This window comes from Anomalospiza imberbis, chromosome 10 (assembly GCF_031753505.1).
Source record: "Anomalospiza imberbis isolate Cuckoo-Finch-1a 21T00152 chromosome 10, ASM3175350v1, whole genome shotgun sequence".
Lineage (NCBI taxonomy): Eukaryota > Metazoa > Chordata > Aves > Passeriformes > Viduidae > Anomalospiza > Anomalospiza imberbis.
In genome coordinates this window covers 21,875,185-21,897,738 of record NC_089690.1, presented here as the reverse complement: position 1 = coordinate 21,897,738, position 22,554 = coordinate 21,875,185, and the positions used below count along the sequence as shown (strand labels likewise).

General features: G+C 58.3%; 1 protein-coding gene across 4 annotated transcripts; it reads right to left on the bottom strand.

The window, feature by feature from the left end:
* Positions 1-3,907: 3,907 nt before the first annotated feature.
* LOC137480200 (diacylglycerol kinase beta-like) lies at positions 3,908-21,816 on the bottom strand. Of its 4 annotated transcripts, none has more exons than XM_068201205.1 (24): positions 21,614-21,816; positions 19,394-19,470; positions 18,267-18,432; positions 17,315-17,554; positions 16,396-16,566; positions 16,013-16,062; positions 15,353-15,427; positions 15,139-15,258; positions 14,144-14,261; positions 13,760-13,848; positions 13,282-13,398; positions 13,070-13,168; positions 12,786-12,899; positions 12,627-12,700; positions 12,447-12,521; positions 12,273-12,358; positions 11,977-12,066; positions 11,478-11,638; positions 10,441-10,505; positions 9,461-9,551; positions 6,668-6,869; positions 5,357-5,477; positions 5,210-5,270; positions 3,908-4,746 (listed from the first exon to the last, which is right to left on the bottom strand). In XM_068201205.1, exons 1-24 carry the CDS (start codon positions 21,678-21,680, stop codon positions 4,648-4,650), a joined length of 2,628 nt encoding a protein of 875 aa, XP_068057306.1. In that variant the 5' UTR covers positions 21,681-21,816; the 3' UTR covers positions 3,908-4,647. The 4 variants fall into 4 exon arrangements, with proteins under 4 accessions (XP_068057306.1, XP_068057307.1, XP_068057308.1 ...); XM_068201206.1 differs by having other exon boundaries at positions 18,336-18,432; XM_068201207.1 differs by having other exon boundaries at positions 19,410-19,470; positions 21,614-21,681.
* Between the last annotated feature and the right edge of the window lie 738 nt (positions 21,817-22,554).

The window sequence follows — 22,554 nt, the reverse complement described above, 5'->3', positions numbered from 1 at the left end:
GCGCCCCGCCCCGCGCCGCTTGTTTACCCTCCGCGCTGGCCAATGGCGTGCCGCCGCTCTGCCGCCTGCGCCATCTGATTGGCTGCAGCGTCGCTCCGCTCCCGCCCGCGCGCCGCTCCGCCGAGCACCATTGAGACCGGCTGAGAGGGCGGGGGCGGAGGCCGCCAATGGGCGCGCCGTGATTTGCCTGGCTCCGCCCCAAACGTTTTTCATTCATAAAAAAATAGAAGGGGGAAAAGACTGACGGGTGGGGCCGGGGCAGCGCAGGATTTAAAGGGGCCGCGGCCCTTTGCGGGAGCGGGGATGGGCGGCCTTGGGGGTCGGAGAACTTGGGGGGGGACAACCCTCGGGTCCGAGTTCAGGGCGGCGAGGAAGGAGCGGGTCCGTGCACAACGGGCCCGAGAAGCTGCCACACAGCAAGCCACACAGATGGTACTGACCTCGGGCCTCACAGGCCGTGGGGTCCCCTCTGCTTTCTTGGGACGTGGTTTCACACAAGCAAGGCAGCGTCCCTGCGAGCCCACGGCCCAGTAACCCAAGCCTGAGTACTGATTTTGGCAGCCTTCCACTGAATCCACAGTTGACTTTAAAAAGGGGCATGGGAAAAATATTTCCCACCTGCAAGGGCTTTGGGGCCATGGATCCCTCCAAGCAGATTCATGGACACACACTCTTGAAGGGCACCAAACGTCCCAGAGGTTTGGGAATGAATTTAGGTCAGAATGGTGCTGCTGGGTGCCTGCCAGGCACTGCAGCATTTCCCTGCTAAGTGCCTCAGTTTCCCTACCTGTAACAAGGGCGTGAGACCTGCCGTGGGGACCTGGCAGTGGCTGCTCAGGGAGGACACAGCAGTTTGCACAAGATAAATGGGCTGTGTGGAGGCCTCACACTGTTGTGGAGGGAGACTAGGAAGTTATTGCTGGAGAAGGCAAAAACGAGGTGTTTGGTTACACTCCGCACATCTCAGCTTGGGAAGGAGAAGAACCTTCTGCCTGGATCCTGGGAAGCTGCCCAGGCATTCGGAAGCCTGTCAGTACAGAGATGTCCTGGCCAGCTTGAAATCCTCAGGTCATGGGCTTGTCAGTGTCCTGGGCGAGCTGCCCAGCATGTCTTTGAGCTGCTGGTAGGAGCTCCTCTGTGATGCTGGGTTACTAATGAGCTGCCAGAGTCCTTCAGGGCCACCTCCACCCTCCCAGGGATGACGGTGGTCGTCGTGTCCCGGGTGGAATGATGGGGGTGCTGCTGGGGACAGAGGGCACAGGGTGTCCTTGCTGCTCAGAGCCTGTTCCTGGGGGCTCTGCAGGCACTCGTGCTCTCACTTCCCCTCTGCACAGAGGCAACCGTGCTTAAATCACTGCAGGTAAAATTAGCAGATGACACATGGGCGGGCAGGTGCACAACCCAGGCCGGGGAGCACGGCGGGCAGTGGGGATGAGGGGGTCATTGCAGAGCTGGGGGCACAATGGGGAACTCAGGGCAGCTGCAGATCTGCACGGGCTGGGGGCTGCTCAGCACCCCGGGGACACGGAGAGGTGACGAGGCCGAGCGCAGCCATGGGACAGGCGGGTGGGAGATCACAGGAAGAGCTGAAACCCCTGGAGAGCCAGGGCTGGCAGGGGGGGATGGTGACCGGTGCCTGCTAAATTTAGACCCCACTGATGAAAAAAAAAAATAAAAATTTCAGGCTCCAAATATAGCCGGATGCAGCTCCCACTGAGCACCACTCCATCGCGCTGCTGCTGCCTGCACCCCTTCAGCCCCGGCATCCTGGAGTGGGCACCATCTCTTTTAGTCCCCAGAAGGCCACACCTGGCCAGGAATCACCCCCATGCACCCCAGGAGCAGCTGAGGAGTTCATGACCATCTTTATTGGAGGCAAGCCCACAGCAGTCCGGGTGTACACGGCAACACGCGCTACGCTACGGACACCATTCCATGCAGGCAACCACGGCTACACACACAGAGGGGGGAGTGGGCTGAGGCTCCTGTGGCAATGGGGTTCCCCAGCTCTCAGGGGTCCCCCAGTGCAGCACTGGCACCAGTGCCCAGGGGCTTGTTTGGGGGTTTGGTTCCATCCCACGCACTTGGGAACTGGGCTGAACTGGGAGGCACTGGGGAATGGGGGGATCAAGGCCTCGAGTGCCCCTCAGCTGCATGGCTTATTCCTCCCTGGAGCCAAGGACAGCTGGGCTGAAGTCCCAGCCCCTGTGGGTCTCTCCTGGGCTTGGGACCTTTGCACCATCCGACTAAGGAGGTGGGGAGCTGGCAGGCCCGTTGAACCATGCCTTTGGCAGTGTGGGAGCACACTGGAGCTGGGTCCCCTGGGGCAGGGGGCAGGGATCATCGCCCTGGCCATGACAGGGGACGTCCAGGTTGGAGCCTGGCAGAGTGGTGCTGGTGTATCACCGTCCCACTGGCCCAGAGTGGTGGCCCTGGGCTCTCTGTGCCCTGCAGGACGTGGCTGAGTGTTCACCCCTGGATTTCAGCTGCTCGCCCCTGGCACTGCCAGGCCCAAGGGTGCAGGCACAGGCACAATGCCCTCCTGCTCCCTCAGCTCTGCCACCACAGACAGCGAACCACAGCAGAGACCCCAGTGCTGCTCTTTGCCCAGAGCCCAGCAAACTGTGACAGGGGCAAGGAGCAGGCAAACCACTGCTGACTCCCCATGCACTGCTGATTCCATGCAGGCTCTGGGATAAAACCCTGGGTTGAGGCTGAGTGGGCAGGGAAATGGAACCAAACCTGTTGACCTTGTGTGCTGCCATCCCACAGATTGCCAGCCTCCTGCTGGCAGAGCTCTGGAGACGGCTGAGGTGGTTTTCTCACCCTCCCCGAGTGTGGGGCTGTGAAGCACTGCTGCCCTTGGCAATGGGCTGGGGAGATGGAGGCAGCTGGTTCGTGGGACCTGGGGTTTATTTGGCCTTGCTCCATCTGCTTTCACCTGGCTACTCATAAACAGCTGCCTTGGGGGACAAGGAGGAGGAGGAGGAGGAGGATGGATTTATGCACTGCGGTGACGCAGGCCTGTGTACACAGGTCACAAACAGGTCCCTTCCAGCCACTCTGGAACAGTGATGGCAGCACCCTCTGCCAGAAGGATGCTATTGAACAGGGACCTGCAGTATCACGAGGGACTGAGTGGGCACTGGGGAACTGGGCAGGACAGGGTGACTTGTCCCAGCCCTGTGGCAGGGACACAGTGGGGACAAGCAAGAGGTTTTCCTGCCTGCAGTGAAGCCCATGGGGCACACACCGCTCCCAGCTTGCTCCCAGCAGCTTAGGAGCCTCCACCAGCCCCAGGGGAGCTGCCTGGGAGCAGGTTTAATTGAGGATGTGGCTGTGTCCTGCATGCAGGCCCACTGCTGGAGGCACTGGGTGACTGCAGAAGCAACCAGCAGCGCTTCCCATGGGCCAGCCTTGCCAGCTCCTGGGAGTACATTCAGATCACCACAAACTCCAAACTCTGTTTTCTGGTCCCTGTGCATCCTGGAGAGAAGCTGCATCCCCTGATCTGTCCATCCATGGGTGATGCCACCAAAACCTGCCTGTGCATCCCAGTGGGCCCCAGCAGTCACACAGGCAGCAGCACTTGTGAAGCTTCTCAGGTTTGGAGAGGGCTGTGGGGAGACCTGGCCCTACAGAAAGGGAGGTGCAACCACTCTGCCCCACTCCATGCAGCCCAGGAGCATCAGAGGCAGCACCTGTCACACAGGGAGAGCACCAGCCTGGCAGAGCACACTGCGAGAGGTGTAAAAGGTGCTGGGGACACCTTAAAGTGAGAAGAGTTTCTGGATGCCTGTCCCCAGGGTCTCCAGCCCCCAGTGCAGGCTGGCAGGCTTTAGGAGAGAGGAAAGTCCATGTGGAAGGAGGTGCCATGGAGGACAGCCAGCAGAGAAGGGAGATGGTGTCTGTGTCCAATCTGGGCTCCTAAAAAGGTGACCCCCAGAGTCCCTTTTTTGTCCAAAGTTTGCTAAATAAATAGATAAATATGAACACAAAGCCCAGAGCTGGGGCCACTTCCCCCAAAATCCCCTTTTTTGCCATTTCCCTGTAAAAACAGTCTCCTCCCAACCACCCCATGCTTGTCTCTGTGCACTGTCTGTCCCCAGCCTGTCCCACAGCTCATGGCTCACTGGGCTGGCAGCAATGGTTCTTTGCATCTCTCTTAAACCCCACAGCACAGAGGTGAGTGGCCGAGATGGCTCCTCTAGGCTAAGGAAATAAATAATTCCTCCCATTGCAAGGACTGGGGGACAGAAAGCCAGTGCAGTGAGACATCAAGTGGTCTTCAGGAGGAGGATAAATAAATAAGTGGAGCTTGGTGCTGCCTCAGGAGCACATTCACTGGCAGCTTGGCTGGAGGGTATTTAAATAAAGGGGGGGAAAAAATCCCAGTCCTGGTGCTGCTCCAGCAAATGTGCTCGCTGCTTGCTAGCCTGCCTTCTCCCCCTTCTTCCATCCCAGCTTGAGAGGATGCTTCTGGCGATCAGGAAGGAGCCTACAAGACCTTCCCAGGATAAATAATCCCCAGTGGGCTTGGAGGGGGAGTTTCTGTCCCCACCACGGGATGGGGATCTGGGGACCCCTGCATCAGGCAGGTGGCTGGGATGCTGAGTGTCTCCGGGCTGTGGATCCTTGGGTGATGCTTTAATCCCGAGTTCGGTTCCTCCTCTTCAGGAAAAAGAAGCTGCTCTTCTGGGGGGGCCCCAGCAGCATGGGCACCTGGCTTTTATGTGTAATTTTGACCTAAAAAGAAGTAGAAAAACTCAGCGCAGTAAGAGAGTCCTGAGGCCTCCCAGGCACCTCCAGCCCCAGGACTCTCAGGAGTGACCCCGTGAAGCTGGGAGCAGCTCAGCACCAGGGTGAAGAGCTCTGGAATCACGTCCAGGTAGTGCTGGGATGGGAAGAGGATTTCTCCTCTGTGCAAGAGGAGAAACGTCAGGGGGCCCTCCTGCAGCTCCCCCAGGGAGGAATGCTGCTGTGCCCATCCAGCAAGAAACGGGCACGTCATGAGTCCAGGGCACGGAGTCACAGCTGCTCGGGCTCTGCGGCCACCCAGCAAGAGCACCAGCCTCCCTCCAAATCCAGCAGCCTTGCCAGCAGGAGCCAAGGCTGTCCCACCCTGCTGTGCTGGCAGCCCCTGCTGCCCATCCCCACACCCTGCCAGCCCCTGCCCAGCCCGCCTTCCTGCCCCTCCCTGGGCACTGACGGTGCAGGACGGCTGCATCCAGGGCTCCCCATCCACCTGCATGGGCAGCAGCTTGGACGTCCTGCAAGGCACACAGAAGAGAAGGCGGTGACACACGTGTCAGGTTTCGCTGCTGCTCGGGCACTCAGCTCTGAAGGGGACAAATACCTGATGATGACCGAGGAACACTGGGCCAGTCTCTTCCCTGCGCTCTTCAGCCCCGTGTAGATCTGCCCCATTTCCATCGCGCCTTCCAGCCCCACCACCTCCAGGAGATGATCGCTGAGGTCTGCAGGAGAGAGGGATCTGAGCTGCTCCCCCCATCCCCAGGTATCCCACACCTTCTGCCCTCATTGGAAACCTCAGGGCCAGCACACCAGGGCTGCTGGCTGTCCTGAAGCACAGCAGGGCTGGTGGCACTGAGGGGATTTATCCTGATGTCCTCTGTGTCCCGAGACCACCAAACTGGGTGTTTCCAGCGCTGGGCAATGTTGCTAGCCAGAATCTTTGGAGCAAAAGTACTCCTGGTCTGAAACAGCACCTGGGCCTGCATAGCTGCACAGTGCCAGCCCAGATCCCCACCAGCCCTTGGACTGTTTGTTTGCAGTGTATGAAATGGTGGCACCCCTTGCCTGGGTGCCCTGGGGTGCTGCAGCTCCCCAGAAGCCGGCACACGTGGCAGAACAGCTGGTCAAATCCCAGGGTACGGCCTCTTCTCACAGCTCATCCTGCTCCTCTGGGCCACCAGCAAGGACACCTGACAACGGCACAGCTCTCTGCCTCAGGCTCCTCTTTCACATACACCCCTATTAGCTCTGAGAAATCCTCTGAGCCTCCCATGCCCCTCTTACCCACCCACGAGTGGGGACGTCCCCAGGGTACCAACCCTGCTGTCCCCTGCAGTCCCTTTGGGACTGGCTTGCCCTGTGTCCTGCTCCCTGCTGCCTGTTGCCACTGGCTCAGGCAGCAAGGGACAGCCAGTGACAGTCTGGGATGTGACACTGCTGTTCAGGCAGCCACATCACGGGGTGGGCTGATTCCCACCCCAGCCCCAGGCTGTGGGAGGTGGTGGGTGGAAAACCCAGGCACTTTGTGTATTTTACTGGCTGCTTTCTACCCCACTGCTCCCCACTGGGCAACACTGCCAGCACTTTGGGATGTCCCTGCCCCCGGGGGTGGCTCTGGTGGCCTCAGCAGTGGGTGGGAGGTGCCAGCTGGGCTCAGTGTGGGTCCTGCTGCTCCCACACCCCACATCCAGGCTGGCAGTGCTGTGCTGGAGCCAGGCACGGTGCTGACAAAAGCCCTTGGTGCCAGCTCTGCTGTTGGGCTCCAGCTCTTCCTCTGCCATGCAACGGAGTCATCCCAGCACCCCAAAAGACACCGAGCTGATCACAACTCCTCCAGTGCTGTTGCTCCAGAAGTGGTGGCTGCCCAGTGCCCCTGTGCTGACCCCACACTCCCCTGTTGCCCCCCGCTCACCCTGCACGCAGAACTTCAGCTCCTTGGCATCGGTGACCACCGTGCCTGGCACCTTCTCTGGCACCTTCTTGCCCAGCCGGTTGTAGCCACGCTGCTTCTTGGTCTCGCCCCACAGGTTGGAGCCCCCGTACATGCTGGGGATGTTGAGCACGGCGATGCCCTCCAGGGATGTGTTGCTCAGGTCCAGCAGGGTCCCGTCGCACTGCCGGGTACACGGGTGGTGTCAGGGGTGAGGGGGCAGCTGTGCCCACCACATGGAGCCCCCTCCTCTCCCCACCACAGAAGTGTGGGTCCCTGAGCACAGAGTGACACTGCATGGTCTCCAGGGGACACTGGCAGCTCCACGGTGGCTGGGGCTGGAGATGCAAATACACTCCCACTTTTACCCAGAGTTATTGTCAACTCCTTGACACTCCTTGTGCTGTTCTCCCCTCTGTTTCCATAGGAGATTTACCACAGGTGTAAAATGGCAGTTTAAAAAAGGAAATTCCTGGGGGAGCACATAAAACCTTGGCTAGACTTGGTGCTGTGACCCAAATCGGGAGGCAACACCACCTTGACCCTAAAGCGACTTCCACCCAAGGAACTCCAGCACCTGCCTTCCCCCTTCTCCTTATCCAAACTGACTCCAAAGGACTGGAAAGTTTGGCTGCCCAAAATGTAGCTCAAACCAGTTTTTCTTCAAGTGCCATTTGGAAACTAGACATAAGGCTGGAAGGAAATTAGGAGAAGGTGTCAGAGGAAAAAATGTCAGGTTTTGGAGAGCACAGCACAGCACACAGAACTGGCATCCCAAGCTTTGCTGTCATGCAGCAGGACTGCCTCAGCTGAAAATTCCCAGTGAAAGTTAAAATATCCATTGCCTGCAGCTTTCCCACAGGATTGAAAGCAACAGCCATGGAAATGTATTTCTTAACTTCAGATCTTCTCACACTACCCAGACATAGATCCTCTTCCTAAATACCTCTGGTGAAAGCAGCCACTTTTCCATCCAGCTTGAATTTCTATAAAGCATTCCTATTTCTCTTGAGGTACCTGCTCTTTACCTGCCACTCTGTGCTTCAGCAAATCCCAGCACAGCTTTTTCCTTGCATTTTGGTGATGCAAAGGCACCTGTGCCCTCACTTCTTGTGCTGAGAGGAATGAAATGGGCTAATAAGCCCCTTCTGCTGATCCAGTTCTGGTTGTTTTCCTTTAACAAAGGTCTAGAGCTTTTTTTTTCCCACCCCTCGGCCCGTGCTGAGGACACCAACCCTGTTGGGCGCTCACACCTCGATGTGTCAGATCCTTTCTGCCTCCCCTGGTGCTGCGGGATCTTATTTTTAGCCTCACATTGAAAGCAAAAAAGCAGGAATCTTCTGGTTTGGGAGGGAAGAGCTGTCTCTGCAAGGCTTGGAAAGGATGTTAATCCCTTCGTTCTCAATACGTGGTAATGATGCTGTGATTTGTAGGAAAAGAAAAGACCTCAATGCTCTGAGCAGCGGCTACCAAGCGAGCGGGCGCCGATTCCTCGCGGGATGGACAGCACACCTGGAGCATCACCCCCAGCCACAGGCACCTTTCCCACCTGCCAGCGAGGCAGCCAGCCCAGCCTCGGAGGGGCTGCCAGGAGTGCAGGATGCTGGGCTGCTGCAGGAGCCCGTTCCTGCCCAGGGCCGCCCACGCCTGCCCAGGGCCGCGGGCAGGAGCGGCTCTCCCTGCGGAGCGCTCCCTCGGTGCCAGAGAGCTACAATGGGCCCTTTGAGCAGGGGCAGCTGACGGCGCGCTGGCAGCGGGGCTGGAAGGAGAAATTTGCAGCTGGGGGAAAAAGCAAATTCATTTCCAGGAGTTGTAGGGGGAACGAGTGCCAATTTCCAAAACAAAACTGCTATTTCTCTGCAAGGCTGACAGTTGCCTGGGAGCTGGAGGGAGGACAGGCGGCTGCTTTCAACTTCACATGCTCTGGGATTAACACTTTCCTGGCCGTGGGCTCAGCTGGTGGGGACGCACACTTGGTGGGGAGCACCCCGAGAAGGAACGGGGGGCACCTCGTGCCCATCTCCAGCAGCATTCAACTCCACAAACACGGACTTTTGTCCACCCTGGGACAGTGCTGCGTGGATGGAGAAGGGGGTGAGACGGTTGTGATGCTGCTCCTGCCCCTTCCCACAAGTTTCCAAGGGTGCAGCTACCCACCCCAGGCTTTGGGAAGGGAAGAAACTCCCCGTATAGAAACAAGCATCAAAATCCCTCTGCCCATGGCCACGCGTCCGCAGGGCCAGCTCTGCTCTGTCCCACCACCAGCACCCTGCACCCACCACCTGCTCCGACTCCCACCACCTCTTGCAAGTGCTATTTTCTCCCCTCACCCTCCAGCCTAAGTTATACAAGGGTGGATTATCCAGAGATAGGGAGAGACGGAAGTTTACAGCCCAACTCCCCAGCACGGAGAAGTGACAGCACTCTTAGCAACCATGGGCCCTCCTCCCAGCTCTAAGTAAAGGCTGTTTCCATGTCATCCAATGAGGGCTGGGAGCAGAGCAGAATTTACAGGGAGAATGTTCCAGGCATGCTCTCAAATACAGCTGGAAGTGGGGAATACAGGATTATTCTTCTGCCCACAGCTGGCTGGCTTTGTAGCAAGCGCTGTGTGGTGGAATAAGGGGTCCTGCCAGCCACCATGTCCTTCTGCCACAGTGAGGGGTCAAAGCCAGGGTGGCATCCTCTCCTCAAACAGCTGAGGGATCCATGGGAAATGGCTCCAAAAAGCCTTTGTGCCATGGCTGGAGCCAGGGACCACGCCAGGAAACCCACCTCAACCTCAACATAGTCATGGAGTTTCTTGCAGGTGGCTGCAAATGTCTCTGATGTCCCGAATTCGAAGTACCACAGCTTGTTCTTCATCCTGGGACACAGAGACATGTCAGTATCCCACTTGGAAGCAGCATCTTGCCCCAGCCAGCAGCAGGACAGGCTGCCAGAGACTGTCTGGAGCTGCTGTGATGGGGACATGAGCCATGGATGAGGACACAAGCCATTGTGGAGAGGGACCACCAGCATCCTGGCCCTAGGGAGCTGTGCGGTGGGATGAGGGTGTGTCTGGGGGTTGGGGTCTGTCAGAGGGTGGCTCTGACACCCATCTGAGGGGGAGGAGGGGGTGCTGGGTGCTCCCTAGGCATGGGATGTGGTGTCAAGAGACAGGCCATCCTGTGCAGGGGACGTCCCACACCTCAGCAGCCTCAGCACCCCTCTAAGCAGCCCCTGACCGTGGCTCATTCCCTGCATCAGCTGCTGAGCCTGGCTTTGAGCAGGAGCTCTAAGCTGGGAGAGGCTGTAAGCCGAGAGGAGCTGAACTTGAGGGCAGAGTCAGACACTTTGGTGCACTCAGGGATTTTTCTAGCAGGTATTTCTAAACCTGGGAATGGGGGTCACAAGCCAGGGCTCCTGCTGCCATCGACCCATTTCCATGCACCCTGAGCACAGTGGGAACGGGCTGTGACCTGCTGCCTGCCCTGCCCTCCCTGCCTGGCCTGCTCCTGCCTGTCCTGGAATTCCATACTAATTACAAAGCATGAATGAACGTAACTGGGTGTGTGGCCCAGTTTGAGCAGCCTGCCACAGCACATGGGACTTGAAGAAGCATCCCAAACCCCCACCATGCCTGGCTTGACCCCCACCACGCCTGGTGCATGCCCTGCCTGTCCCCTAAGGTTGGCCAAACCCCCAATCCTCTTGGCATGGTACATGGCAGTGGCAGGGAGTCCCCCCAGCCCAGCTCTCAGGGATGCCCTCACCTGCTGTTGAATTTCTCAGGGTGTTTTTCTCGCATGATGTGAAAGCGGTGGGCGATGGAGGCGTCCTGTGGAGAGCACAGAGACGTCAGTGGCACAGCACAGAAACAGAATCCCCACCTTGTGCCCTGTGGGCACGAGCCAGGGCAGGGGTGCTCAGCTCTTCATGCTCGCCACTGGTCCCTGTGGCACAATGACACGGTGCCACTGAGGATGGCGTTGATGGTCCAAGGTGATGGAGGGACCCTCAGCCAGGCTCTCTCCAAAGCTTGTTAGGTGAGACAAAATTAGTGCACTTGGCCTCCTTCCCTCATCACAGGGGCTCTGCATGGAGGGGTTGATGAGAGGGGAGGAAAGGCAGCCAGTGGAGCAGTGGGGCTCTGGGGACACCCCAGGACCCTGCACCCTGACAGCTCCCCTGACAGCACGGCAGCTCTCCTGAAAATCAACACAACCTCTCCTTATGCAGAGTGGGGGTGTTTAAGCCCGGCTCAGAAGCTGTCACCAAATGCCACCTGCATTAGCAGGAGCCGATGTGAGCCCATCCTGCAGTGCTGCAGGTGAATGATCCCTGCCGTGGTGGCACCCCTGGCACAGGACAAAAATGCTGCAGGCCCCTGGCAAGAGAAGGGCTTTCCCCAAAACACTCCTGCTCTCAGGACTGACCCCCACGGCACGGGGCTGTCATCCTCCCCAAGCTCCCTAACCTCTCTAGGTCAGGAAAATGTGGGGGAACATGGGTCCAAACCCAAAGCAGGGCTTTGCTGATGTCTTGGCAGGTGGGGCATCCTTGTCTTTGGGACCCCAAACTTCCCTGAATCCTGTTTAAGCTCCTTTCACACTCATTCTTGTAACGTTCCTGCTGGGAAGATAAAGAAGCCCTACCTGCTTATGTATCTTGGTGCTGCCTTTACAAATTACAATAAAACAAAAAAAAAAAGCAAACCAAAAAAAAAAAAAACAGGAGGTGGAAGGAGGTTGGGAGTGTGAGCAAGGAGGAACAGGAAGGGAGAAACCAACTCCTGCCCCATGGAACTCACCACCCCAATGGAGAAGTAGTTGTTGATGATGGTGGATGGGACGGGATCTCCGTTGGCCTCCCTGTCAGTAGGAATGATGTCAATCTGCCAGCGGTCCAGCATCACCTCTGTGCTGTGCTCTATGTCCTTCAGGACCTTCATCAGGTTGCCTCCTTCGTAGCCTGGAAGGGAAAGAGGATGAGGGAGGCCGAAGGGGAGCACAGCCGTGTCACAGCCAGGTGCCAAGCTCTTGGGGGCTGCTGCTATGGCACATTCTTTCAGCAGTGGCAGAGATTTTGGCTCATGGCAGGGCTCTCCAAATGGAAGTTTGGGCAGGACCCGGCCTCGGAGGGTTCAGAAAGCAGCAGCTGCTCTTTTTGGAAGGAGTTAGAGGCACCAGGCTTAGATGCAGCTCTGAACTGCATCGCAGGAGCCCAGGAGTCCTCCCTCCCCTGGGGATGGCCACACTGAGGGGTTCCCAAGGGCCGCCACGCCCTGGGCAGTGCTCGCCTGTCCTCACCTCCTCCCCAGCGCAGGCACCGTGCGAGGTCATTGCCCGTTCCCAGGGGCAGGACGGCCACCGGGGGGTGCTTCACCAGGTTTGCCTTATCTGCAGTTCAAGGGAGAAGAGAAGTTTGGGGCTGACAAGGCTCATTCCCTGCTCCTCTCCATGTGCCTCCTCAGCCAGCAGCCTGGAACGAGCTGCTGGCAGGATCACCACCCCACTGTCCCTGGGGGGATCTCAGGAATCTGTGGCAGATCACCAAGGATGCAGGTGGATGATGCCCAGCAGGAACACAGCTGTGCCTTGCTCACCTATGCAGTCCAGGATCCAACCCACCGTGCCGTCCCCTCCGCAGGCCAGCACACGGAAATCTGGGGTGTCCCGAAAGAAGTTCAGCCTGGAGAAAGCCAGGAGAGACAAGGGGTGACGTGGGATAGCAGGGCCCAGTGGGAGGGGGCAGAGGATCACCTGCAGCTGCTCCATACCCTGGCGTGGGCCCGCCACGGTCCAGGTTGTACACCTGGCGTGGGTTGAGCAGGTAGTGAAACTTCCGGAGGACCCTGGGGAGAGAGAGACGTGAGGGATGCCATGAAGGTGATTCCTACACCAGGAGCGATGCCTGAGGGACCAGCAGCCCCCAGCTGTTCCCAGGCAGGACCACCTACCGTTCCCCTTGCCTTCCTCCACTCTTGGGGTTCACAAACACGAGGAGTGGGTGTGTCCCGGGCTGAGGGCTGATCTGGAGGGCAGAAAATGCAGCTGTGAATTCTTCAGCTGTTGAGTTCAGTGGCAGAGCTCACCTGCAGCCCGGTGCAGGAGCCCACCTGCAGCCCTTGGCCATCCACTGTGGTGGAGTTGAACTTGAAGCCCTGGCTGTCCTCGGGGCTGGTGCTGGCAGGGGAGTCGCTCTCCGACCGTCGGCAGTGGGACTGCCTGTCCTTTGGGGAACCGAGGCGTGGATGCCCACACTGCCCAAGAGGCAGAGCCAGCAGCCAGGGCAGGCAGATCAGCCTCAGCAGTGCCCTGCTGGGTCCCTATCGCTGGCAGCGAGGAGGGGGGCACTTACCAGGACAAGGGGGGCACTTACCAGGACAAGGGGGGCACTTACCAGGACAACTGGGCAGATGTAGGATGGGAGCAAGATGTGGTCCCGCAGCGGGCCCCCATCACACTCTGGCTTCACATGGGAGGCACACTTGTTGTGGAGCTGGAGGGGTGGGAGGAAGGGATGTGGAGCAGAGGACACCTGCCCTCCCCTGGCCAGGAGCCCAGAGCTGGCCATGCAGGCACTGCGGGTGTGCCCCAGCCCTGGGTACTCACCGTGATTTGGCACCAGACGCAGTGCAGGCCGGTGATGCCCTGGTAGCACTTGATGCTCTTGTGACATCTGTCACACTTGGCAGGTGAATTGCCCTCGATCCAGGTGTGCTGCATCACCTGCAAGGCACGGGGACACTGTGGCACAGCACCCACTGACCCGCAGGCACCTCCATCCTGCTAAGGGTGTCCATCAGGATTTTAGAAGCTTGTCCTGCAGGGATGTTGCTGATCCAGTCCTGGCCCTTGCACAGCCCCTGTGCAGAGCCAAGGCAAATCTTGGAGCTGGGGGTCATGTAGGTGCCTGGGGACTGGAGATGGGGTGCATCCTGCAAGGCTTTGGATGCTGGGAATGCCCATGAGCTGCTGCCCAGAATGTGAGGGTCTTCTCACCCAGGGGAAGAAGCCATGGGGAAGCTGAGCAGGGGACCAGGGTGCCAGGACACCCACTGGCTCAGAAATGCACCAGCCGCCTACTCACACTTGTGTTCTTCTTGGATTTAACGTAGGTGCTGATGCAGGAAGCAATGTCTTTGGACACACACCTCTCGTGGACCGTGTACTTGCAGACTGGTGAGAGAGAAAAATCAGAGAGCCACAGAATCATTTAGGTTTGAAAAGCCCTGTAACGCCCTCGAGTCCAACTGTTACCCCAACACCACCAGGGCACCACTACCCCAAGTGCCACCAAGAAGGTGGTCAGCATCACTCCCCAGCATGGGAGCTGCCCCCTCCCCACTCAGCCTGCAGCACTCACGGGGCTCAGCACCAACAGGGACCAGTCCTCCCTCCCCAGGGCACCACTGGCTGTGGCAGGAGCCACCAGTCTGGGAATGCAACATTCTGGCAAGGATGCAGGACTCACAGGAGCAGCAGAGGCCCTGCTTGCGGACCCCCAGCAGCATGGTGCGGCAGAAGTTGCAGTAGGCAGGTTTCTTGAAGTGCTTCAGCCTCCAGGCATGTTGCCCATCATCTTTCACGTTCTGCAGGGCAGGGGAGCGGAGGGTGGACGTCACTCCCCCGCTGCCAAGAGTCCCAACGCCCTCAGCCTCATTTTTATCAACTTTTCCTCCCCTAAAATCTCCATGGCGTTTCTGGGAGTTTGCTCCCAGGATCACGGGCTCCCCCTATTCCTCTTCTCTCTTGGTGTTCCCCAGAGCATCCCTGCCACTGCACCCCCCTGGGCATGTCCAGCTCCAGCTCCCACGGACCCTTGGCACAGCACAGCCCAGCCACAGGGAAGATCTTGGCAGCTGACAGGAAGGTGACTTCACATTTGGGACTAAGCCGCCACCACCACCACCACGGGGTGACAAAAGCACAAACCTCTTCATCTGGGGCCAGGCATGAGTGCTTTGCAAGAGCCAGTTTAAATTCCCTGCTTTCTTGATTTTTTTCTGCCAGAAAGCCTGTTCCCCACCCCACCTCTCCAGGGGAACCATGGGCATCATGAGCAAAACCATCCTTCCCTGCAAATTATTACCTGGTGGCCAGGGATGCACTTGAAAGAAATGAAGGCCAAAAGGATGAAAAAACAAGACAGAGAAATAAAGGGGGTCCCAACAGCACCATCTTTGCTCTTAGAGCCTCAGTCTACATGAGGAGATGCCATTTTAGGTACTCTTCTTAGGTTTTGACTAAATGTTCATCGAACTGGAGAGCACTGCAATAGCAAGGAGCAAGCCCAGCCTGCCTGGGCACAGCAGCTCAAAAATGAACTTGGGAAGATTTGGGGTGTGAAGGGGGCAGGGTGGGGGTGTCAGCAGGGACTGGGGGCCAGTGTGGGGCTGCGTGGTGCCGTACGAGAGCGTGGTCTGTTGCCGGGGGTAGGCTGGACCAGGTGTCCTCAGGGACACTCACCGTCTCCATCCCCAGGAGGACCAGCAAGGGGATGGTGGTCATGCCACCCCGGATCCACTCCTCCAGCGTCACGGTCCCATCGTGGTTGTAATCGATCTCCTCCATCATAGCCTTCAAGATCTGGAGGAGGGCACAAAATGTGGTGACACAGTGATGCCAGCCAGGGCTCTGGCTGAGAGCCCCTGCAGCTGCCCCTGCTGCCTCCAGCACTCACAGGCTTCAGCTCGGTGGAGTCCCACTCCAGGTACTCAGCCACATGCACCATCTGGTTGATGATACGATCCAGCTCCTAAGCACACACAGAAAGTGGTGCCCGGGGTTAGGGGTGGCCCCAGGCATGAGCAGAGTGTCCATCCCCAAGCCCCCAAGGTCTACATTCCCATCTGCCCAAGGCTACCCCAGTCCCCACATACACAGGAGGGGCAGCAACACCCCAGTCCTCAGGGGGTGCTCCTTCTTTTTTCAGGGCCTTCTGTCCTGAAAACATGCAAGAAAATCTGTACTGGGTTTTCCTTGGAAGTACTATTCTGATAAACCAGATTTTATTTGCAACAGGTTTCATGGGCGATACCCAAAGAACAGAGAGAAAACATAGGAGAAGGAGCTGTGCATGATTTTTTTTCTTCCCTGAAATACCATGACCTGATGTGGTGCTACAGTTCTTGGTGGGTGGATTTTTTCCTAGCTTCTGCTGGATGCAGCAGAGCTGCCATGTGATCTCCAGCTCTGCAGTCCAGCTGCTGCTTTCCTCCTCCCTTCCCATATCCCTGCCCCTTTTTGGAGCATCTCGGCAGGGCAGTGGGCACCCCAACAGTGTCCTGAAGGTTTCCAGCCCCTGAGCAGCCCCTGCTCTCTGTCCCAAGGGAAGGCTCACCGAGCTGTCCAGAAGGCCATTTCCATCGGTGTCGTAGAGGCGAAACATAACTGGAGGGAAGAGAGAAGCTGCTGATAATTAGAGCCCAGCCCCAGAGCACCCTGGGGTGCCCCAAGCACCCTGTTCAGGCTGCTGGAGCTTCAGGGTGGGAGCAGCACTGTGCTGGCTCAGCCAGGCTGAGATGTGACCCCAGGGCTGTGGAGAATCAAGGCCCCTTGGGCAGACACAGGCAGGAGCAGAGGGGGATGCAGAGGGGTTTTCCCAGGAGCAGCCAGCCCTGCACTCGTCCTCAGGCAAACCCCCCTGCAGGTGACACCCCGAGCCAGGTGACACCCCGAGCCACTGTCCCCCTCCACACAGCGTGACCCCAGGGTCACACTTACACTCCAGCTTGTCTTCTGCTCGTCCCCTCTCCAGCAGGGACAGGTAGCAGACAATGTCCTTCAGGTGGACCACCTGGGCCACGGGGGTGGGAGGAGGAGGCGGGGTGGCTTTCAGGGAGCTGGGGCCTTTCCGCAGGCTGAAGGGCAACCTCTTCTCCACGCTCCTCGTGCCTGTGGGCAGGGAGAGAGGCCACACACAGGGATGACACCGGACCAGGAATTGTCACCAGGTGGGACACTGGAACTCTGCGGGAGGCACCCATTCGGTGTGGGACTGGGTGTCACCACAGGGCCAGGGCTGGGACACAGAGGGGACACGGGAATGGGCATTAAAAGGGCACTTAGGGCCAGGTGCCATCGCAGGCCTGGGGGCATGAAGCAAATGTGGGGCTGGTGCCATCAGAGGCTCAGGGCTGGGCAGTGCCACTCATTCCTCGGGGTGCAGACTGTCACACCTCCATCACTGCAGCTATGGGCGGGACGAGCAGCTGGAGCCCACGGAAACGCGTCCTGATGGAAGCAAACATCCACCCAGAAGGAGGGAGAAGCTCAGTGGGCAGCAAGGCAGCTGCCAGGGTGCCAGGACAGCCCAAGCTCACTGATGCCCATGGCAATAGCAGGAGGGATGCTCCTGGCAGAGGGGCCCTTCCTCAGGGGCTGGCAGGGGCTGGGGCAAGGGGCAGCTTGACTCACTGCCTCACTTCCCCTCCCTACAAGATGCTGCCAGGTAATTAAGACATTGAATGATGGGGGCTCTGTGGGACGGGATCTGTAGCTTAAGTTTGCCAAGCAAAGGTGTCAAGATGCCAGGAACCCAGTGAGGCTGGGAGGTCACTGCCACCACGCTGGGGACTTGACCAGAAACTGGGGAGGGCTTGTCACTGCCCCAGTCTCCCAGTGGAGCCCCAGCCAAGCTCACCTGGTGACTGAGGGCTGAGCAGAGACACGGAGGAGATCTTGGAAGAGCCCGAGGAGTTGTGAGCAGAAGTGTTGCCAGTGGTGGATTTCTGGGAGGATGACCTGGACCAGCTGGGGGAGGCATTGGGGATCGATGCCAGGGTGAGTGATGCTGGCTGTGGCTCAGCTGCGTTGCTGTGGCAGCTCTTGGGCTCGGGAGTGTGTCGTCCCAGAGCACTTCGAAGGGTTTTCCCATTGATCCCTGCAAGCAGACATGCCCAAGGGCAGAGTGGCACCAGGGTGTCTGTGCCCCTTGCTCCAGGAACTGGTGCTGAGTGCTGGCCCTGGGTCCTCTCTGCTAGCCCCACGCCTCTCTGCCCTGGCATCCCAGCCCCAGGGCTCTCTGAGGGGCGCCATAGGTGGCCCCTCACCCTCCTGCCTGGCCCAGTAGCCCCCAGGAGTGCTCACATCCCTGGGTGATGGACACCACAGTGCTCAGCCCAGGCAGGGAGGATGTGCTCCTCCATCACCACCGGAGCTGGGGGACGTTCTCCCTTTCCTTTTGCAATTTATAGTCCTTTCAGCAGATGTCTCCACGAGCCACGAATCCACCCGGGAAGGGCTGGGGGAGGCAGAGTTGGGTGCCTGGCACACACAGCCTGCTCTGGGTGCAGCTGAGTGCAGGGTGGCTGCTTGCACCAGTGCCTGTGGCAGAGGCACAGGCCACCTCAGCCTGCACAGAGATGCTGACAGAGTGACTGGGGCTCTGAATGTGCAGAGGAAAGGGCACGTGCCATTGCATGCTGGAGAGATCCCTCCCTGGAGCAGCACAGGGCCTTGGCAACAGAAGGGGTTGTGAGCTGGCCCCGATGCCACCCCTTCAGGTGCCACCCCCAGCCTTCTTTCCTGTGAGCAGCGTGGGAGCAAGCCCAGCGTGCTGGCCCGGGCCCAGCTGGGTGGCAGGGCTGGCTCACCGAGGCTGCTGTGCTGTGCCACACCAGGGCTCTGCTGCTGGCCCTCGGGGGAGGCTTGGCAGATCTTACGCTTGAAGGAAGTGAAGAGGTGCTGGCAAAGCTCCTCGGGCACATCGGCCTCCAGGTAGGTCTTCATGAAGAGGCAGAAGCCCTCGTAGTCGATGGGCTGGGGAACGGACAGAGGAGGAGGATGGAGGTGCCCCGGGCCACCATGAGGGTGCAGAGCTGCCAGCGGCCGTGGGGCTGCACGCCCTGGGCACCCCTCACTGGGCACATGAGCTGCAGAGCCCTCCCCAGAGCTGCTGGTTTCCCAAATCCTAGTGGTTGGAGGTAACCTGAAGGGACCCAGAGGCAGCACGGCCAGAAATGCCCCGTGCCAGCGTGGCTGAGCCAGGTGAGCAGTGCTGGGAGCAGGGGCAGCAGCCAAGGCAGGAGCTGGGGGAGTGGCAGAAAAGGGCAGAGCAGTGGGACTTTCCAGCCCAACCCCAGCCCCATGGGGACTATTCTCCTCCTGAGGACTCTGCCTCCTCCTTCCCTGCTGGGCATTGCCATTGTGTGAGGATGATGACTTCTCAATGGCTTTTGTGGCCCCAGCTGGAGTGAGGGTCCTGTGGTGCCCTGGAATAACAAGGTACCTTTGTGCCCCTCCTTGCATGTTCAGCCCACTGACTTTTCTCATTTTGCCTTGATTCTGGTGATTACAACCCCACAGAAGCTCTGTCCTGCTGGCACACCAACAGGTCCCTCTGAAAGCACCGCTTGGAAAAAATAATCCCAGCCTTCTCTGGAGGAGAGGGAGAAGGCAGAGAGCTGTCCCATCCCCATGCTGGCCAAGTCATTTGCTTTTAGGGGGAGAGTAAATCCCTCCCAGGTTCTGCCTGGCAAGGCAATGCCCCAAAAAGCTTTCAGCAGGGTTAGGTGGGGTGGGATGGCCATGCAGCGGGCACAGTCTGGGGATGGCTGGGGGAATGAAGTCCTGGGTGCAAAACCACGGAGAGAGATGGGGGCCAGCAGCCAGCCCTGCCTTGTCCTGGCTGCTCCCAGCTGGGGGAGCTGGGCTGGGGGAGCTGCAGGGGGCTGGGAGCTGCCAGCAGCACAGGGGGACACTGGCGGGCACAGGGCCATACCTGTTCGGGGTTGTACCTCGAGAGGACACCGTCCCCATTGAACTCCTCCAGAACATCCTTGAGCTTCTTGGTGGAGTCTGGGGAGACAAAGGCACCGTGCTGAGCATGGCCCCGCTGGGCTGCCTCTGTCATCCACCAGCAGGGTGGTGCAGAGGGGTTTATCTGCTGCATATACAATTTCTGGATCCTTCTGTGCCTGGAAGAGGCCAGCCATGCCCTGCTTCCCCTTCCACCTTCAGAGGGCAGGGCAGATATGGAAAGCTGGCCTAGGAGCTTTACATATATAGAGAACTTCCTCCTAGCAGTATGAAAACAAACACAGAGCCAGAGCAAAGCAAGGAAGGCGTGGACACTCCAGTCCCAGCTGCTCTGGTGTGCCAAGCACACCCTGGATGGCCCTGCCCCAGCGCAGGTGGCTGCTGGCACCCTTTGGCAGAGCCACTCATCCCAGAGGCTGCCTTGGGCTGCTCCTTGGTATCTCCAGGAGGTGCCAGGAGGGAGAAATAGAACTGTATTCATAGAATCACAGAATCATTTAGGTTGAAAAAGCCCTCTAAGATCATCAAGTCCAACCATTAACCAGCACAATTGTGTTCACCACTAAGATAGAAATGTCCCACATCTCCATGGCTTTTAAATACCTCCAGGGATGGTGACTGCACCACTGCCCTGGACAGGCTGTTTTAGTGCTTGACTACCCTTTTGGAGAAGAAATTTTCCTGAATATCCAATCTGAACCTCCCCTAGAGTAGCTTGTGGCCATTCCTTCTTGTCCTATCACTGGATTGGTCCATGCAAACTTCCACACAAGTAGTAAAAACTTTCCCTGGCTGAGTATCCTTAAGGCTGGAGTGTCTGGAGGGACATTCTTCATTTCAAAATAGGGAAAAGAGGAAAAAAAGTTCAAGGTGAGTGAACATTCAGCCCTCACCTTCACACACATCCCTGAGCATGTGCATTTAAAAGGTTCTCAGAAACACCAGCCTTGTTAATTACTGGGAAATCGTCTCTCCATGTGGGGGCTGAGCTGGCTCTGATCCCCCCAGCCCTCTGCTGGGGACAGAACTTGGCACTGGACCACAGCTGTCTGGAATGTCAGGGGCACTCAAGGAGAGGGATCCTGGCCCTCCTCAGAGGAGCCCCAAATCCCATTGCTGAGCCATCCTACAGGGAAGAAGGCAGCTGCCCCTGCTGCAGCCTTGCTGGCCACATTTCGGTTAATGAAACTAAGATGCCATCACTGTTCTGAGTCCAGCGTTGCAGATGGTGTTTCATGGTCTGGGATTCAAGAAAGCAAAGCCCATCATCCTCCAGAGAGGCAGAATGGGATGCAGAGAGGGATACTGCACACACACCTCTGCCTGCAGCCCTGCCTGAGTCTCTGGCTGGTGGGCAGGAGCATGGCCCCACTGGGGAACATGAGGAACTTGTCCCCAGCCTCACCCTTTTGATGTACAGCGTCCCCAAGGACAGCCTCAGAGAGCTCATGGTGTCCCCTTTGGCTCTCAGTCATCTCCCATCCAGCCTGCTCACCCCAGGGTCATGCCAATTCTGCAAAGCAACGCCCTTGTGATTTTACACCCCTTCTCCCTTCATCCTGTGGCTTTCCTGCCCTACCCTGCCCTGCTCTCAGCACCTTCACGAGCTGCACCGCTTCTCCATCAACTGCTGTAAAAAGCACGTCCACACTCCAGCTCTCTGGCAGGCAGGACCTCAAGGACCTGGTTTTGGAGCCCTGGACTTCACCCAGGCTCTCTCTCCAGCTTCTCCCAGTTCCAGGACCCCTTCGGTGCTGCTGCAAATCTCTTTTTCTCAGCAAGAGCTGCAGCAGAGCGTTGCTCTGCAAAAGCACTAAGGAAAATTACCGCAGAGGGCTGGCAGCCCAAAGCACGCTGTGGAGCAGCTCCGTGTGTTTGGGAAAAGCCAGTCTGCTTTCCTGGTTGGCATTTCACTCTGCTGAGGAACGTGGGAGCCGGCCGCCTTCAGACGGACTGAGCCGTGCTCACGTGTCCGGCCCCCAGAGCTCAGCTCCATCCTCCCGGCCAGGCAGGCAGGGGGACCCCAACCAGCCAGGGTGAGGGGTCAGGGACTCGCCCAAAAATCTAAGGAATCACCTAGTTTTCCAGGAGGACACTCAGGAAAGGTAGGACACCAGTCCAGCACAGATCAACAGGACTTTTCAGCTCATCCAACCCACTCTCCTCGTCCCAGGGTACTCACAGTCCGTGTACTGCTGGAACTGGGCAAACTCGGTGGGGCTGAGCGAGATCCACATGCCATCGCTCATCTTTGGGCAGCAGGGACACGGCAGGGGCCACCAGCCGCTGCGTCTGTGCCAGCCTCAGTGCCACAGGTCCTACACAGCGCTCGGTCACATCGGCACAGCGAGGGGCACGGGCGGCTCTGGGACTGCTGGCATCATTCTGCTGAGCCTGTGAGAAGCCAGCCGCAGAGCTTCGGGGCACCTGCTCAGCACCTTTCTGCCTGGAGGGGACACAGAGAGAGAGGAGGGGCTCAGCAGGAGGCAGAGACACGGTCCTGCTGTCCCTGGGGATAGTCACCTTCAGCAGTGGGTGTGTGAGCTTGGAAATGGGGTGCCAGGGTGCTTTGCCCCACTGCAGACCTGGGGGATCCATGCTCCAGGGAGCAGAGCGTGTGGGCTGCACTGAAACGGGGCTGAGCACAAGGAGGAGCACAGGGCACCTTGCTGTGTGAGCATTCTCAGGGCTTGGTGTCCCTGGGGAAGTTCCTCTGCCACGGAGCCAGCCTGGTGCCACTCACAAGAGCCACAGCTCTCACTGGCCAGAGGATGTGGCTGGCAGAGGTCAAGCAAATGCCATGGGCACGGAAAGGAACTTGTCACACCCAGCATTTCCCAGGGAAACCCAGCAAGGAGAGCAGAAGGAAGGGCACGATTATTTAAAGAAGATGCAAAAACCGCGGGCAGGGAATACAAGAGAGTAGAAACTTCCAGCTTACTCCTGCACCTTTGAAGCTGGTGTTTACTTCCAGAGAATCACTGTAAATGAAAATCTAGAGTCAAAACTGGATGCAAGGGAAAAACCTGTGCCACAGAAAAACCCTGACCAAAGGGCTCTCTCCAGCCCACCCATTCTTAGGCTTCAAAATTTTTTATTCTTTTTCATTTAACCAAATTGGTC

Coding starts and splice junctions, on each gene's coding strand:
- LOC137480200 (XM_068201205.1), bottom strand. CDS start 21,680: ATGAGCGATGGCATGTGGATCTCGCTCAGCCCCACCGAGTTTGCCCAG. Junction 13,849..14,143: donor GCAGGGCCTCTGCTGCTCCT/GTGAGTCCTGCA, acceptor CTCTCTCACCAG/TCTGCAAGTACACGGTCCAC. Junction 10,506..11,477: donor ACTACTTCTCCATTGGGGTG/GTGAGTTCCATG, acceptor TGCTCTCCACAG/GACGCCTCCATCGCCCACCG.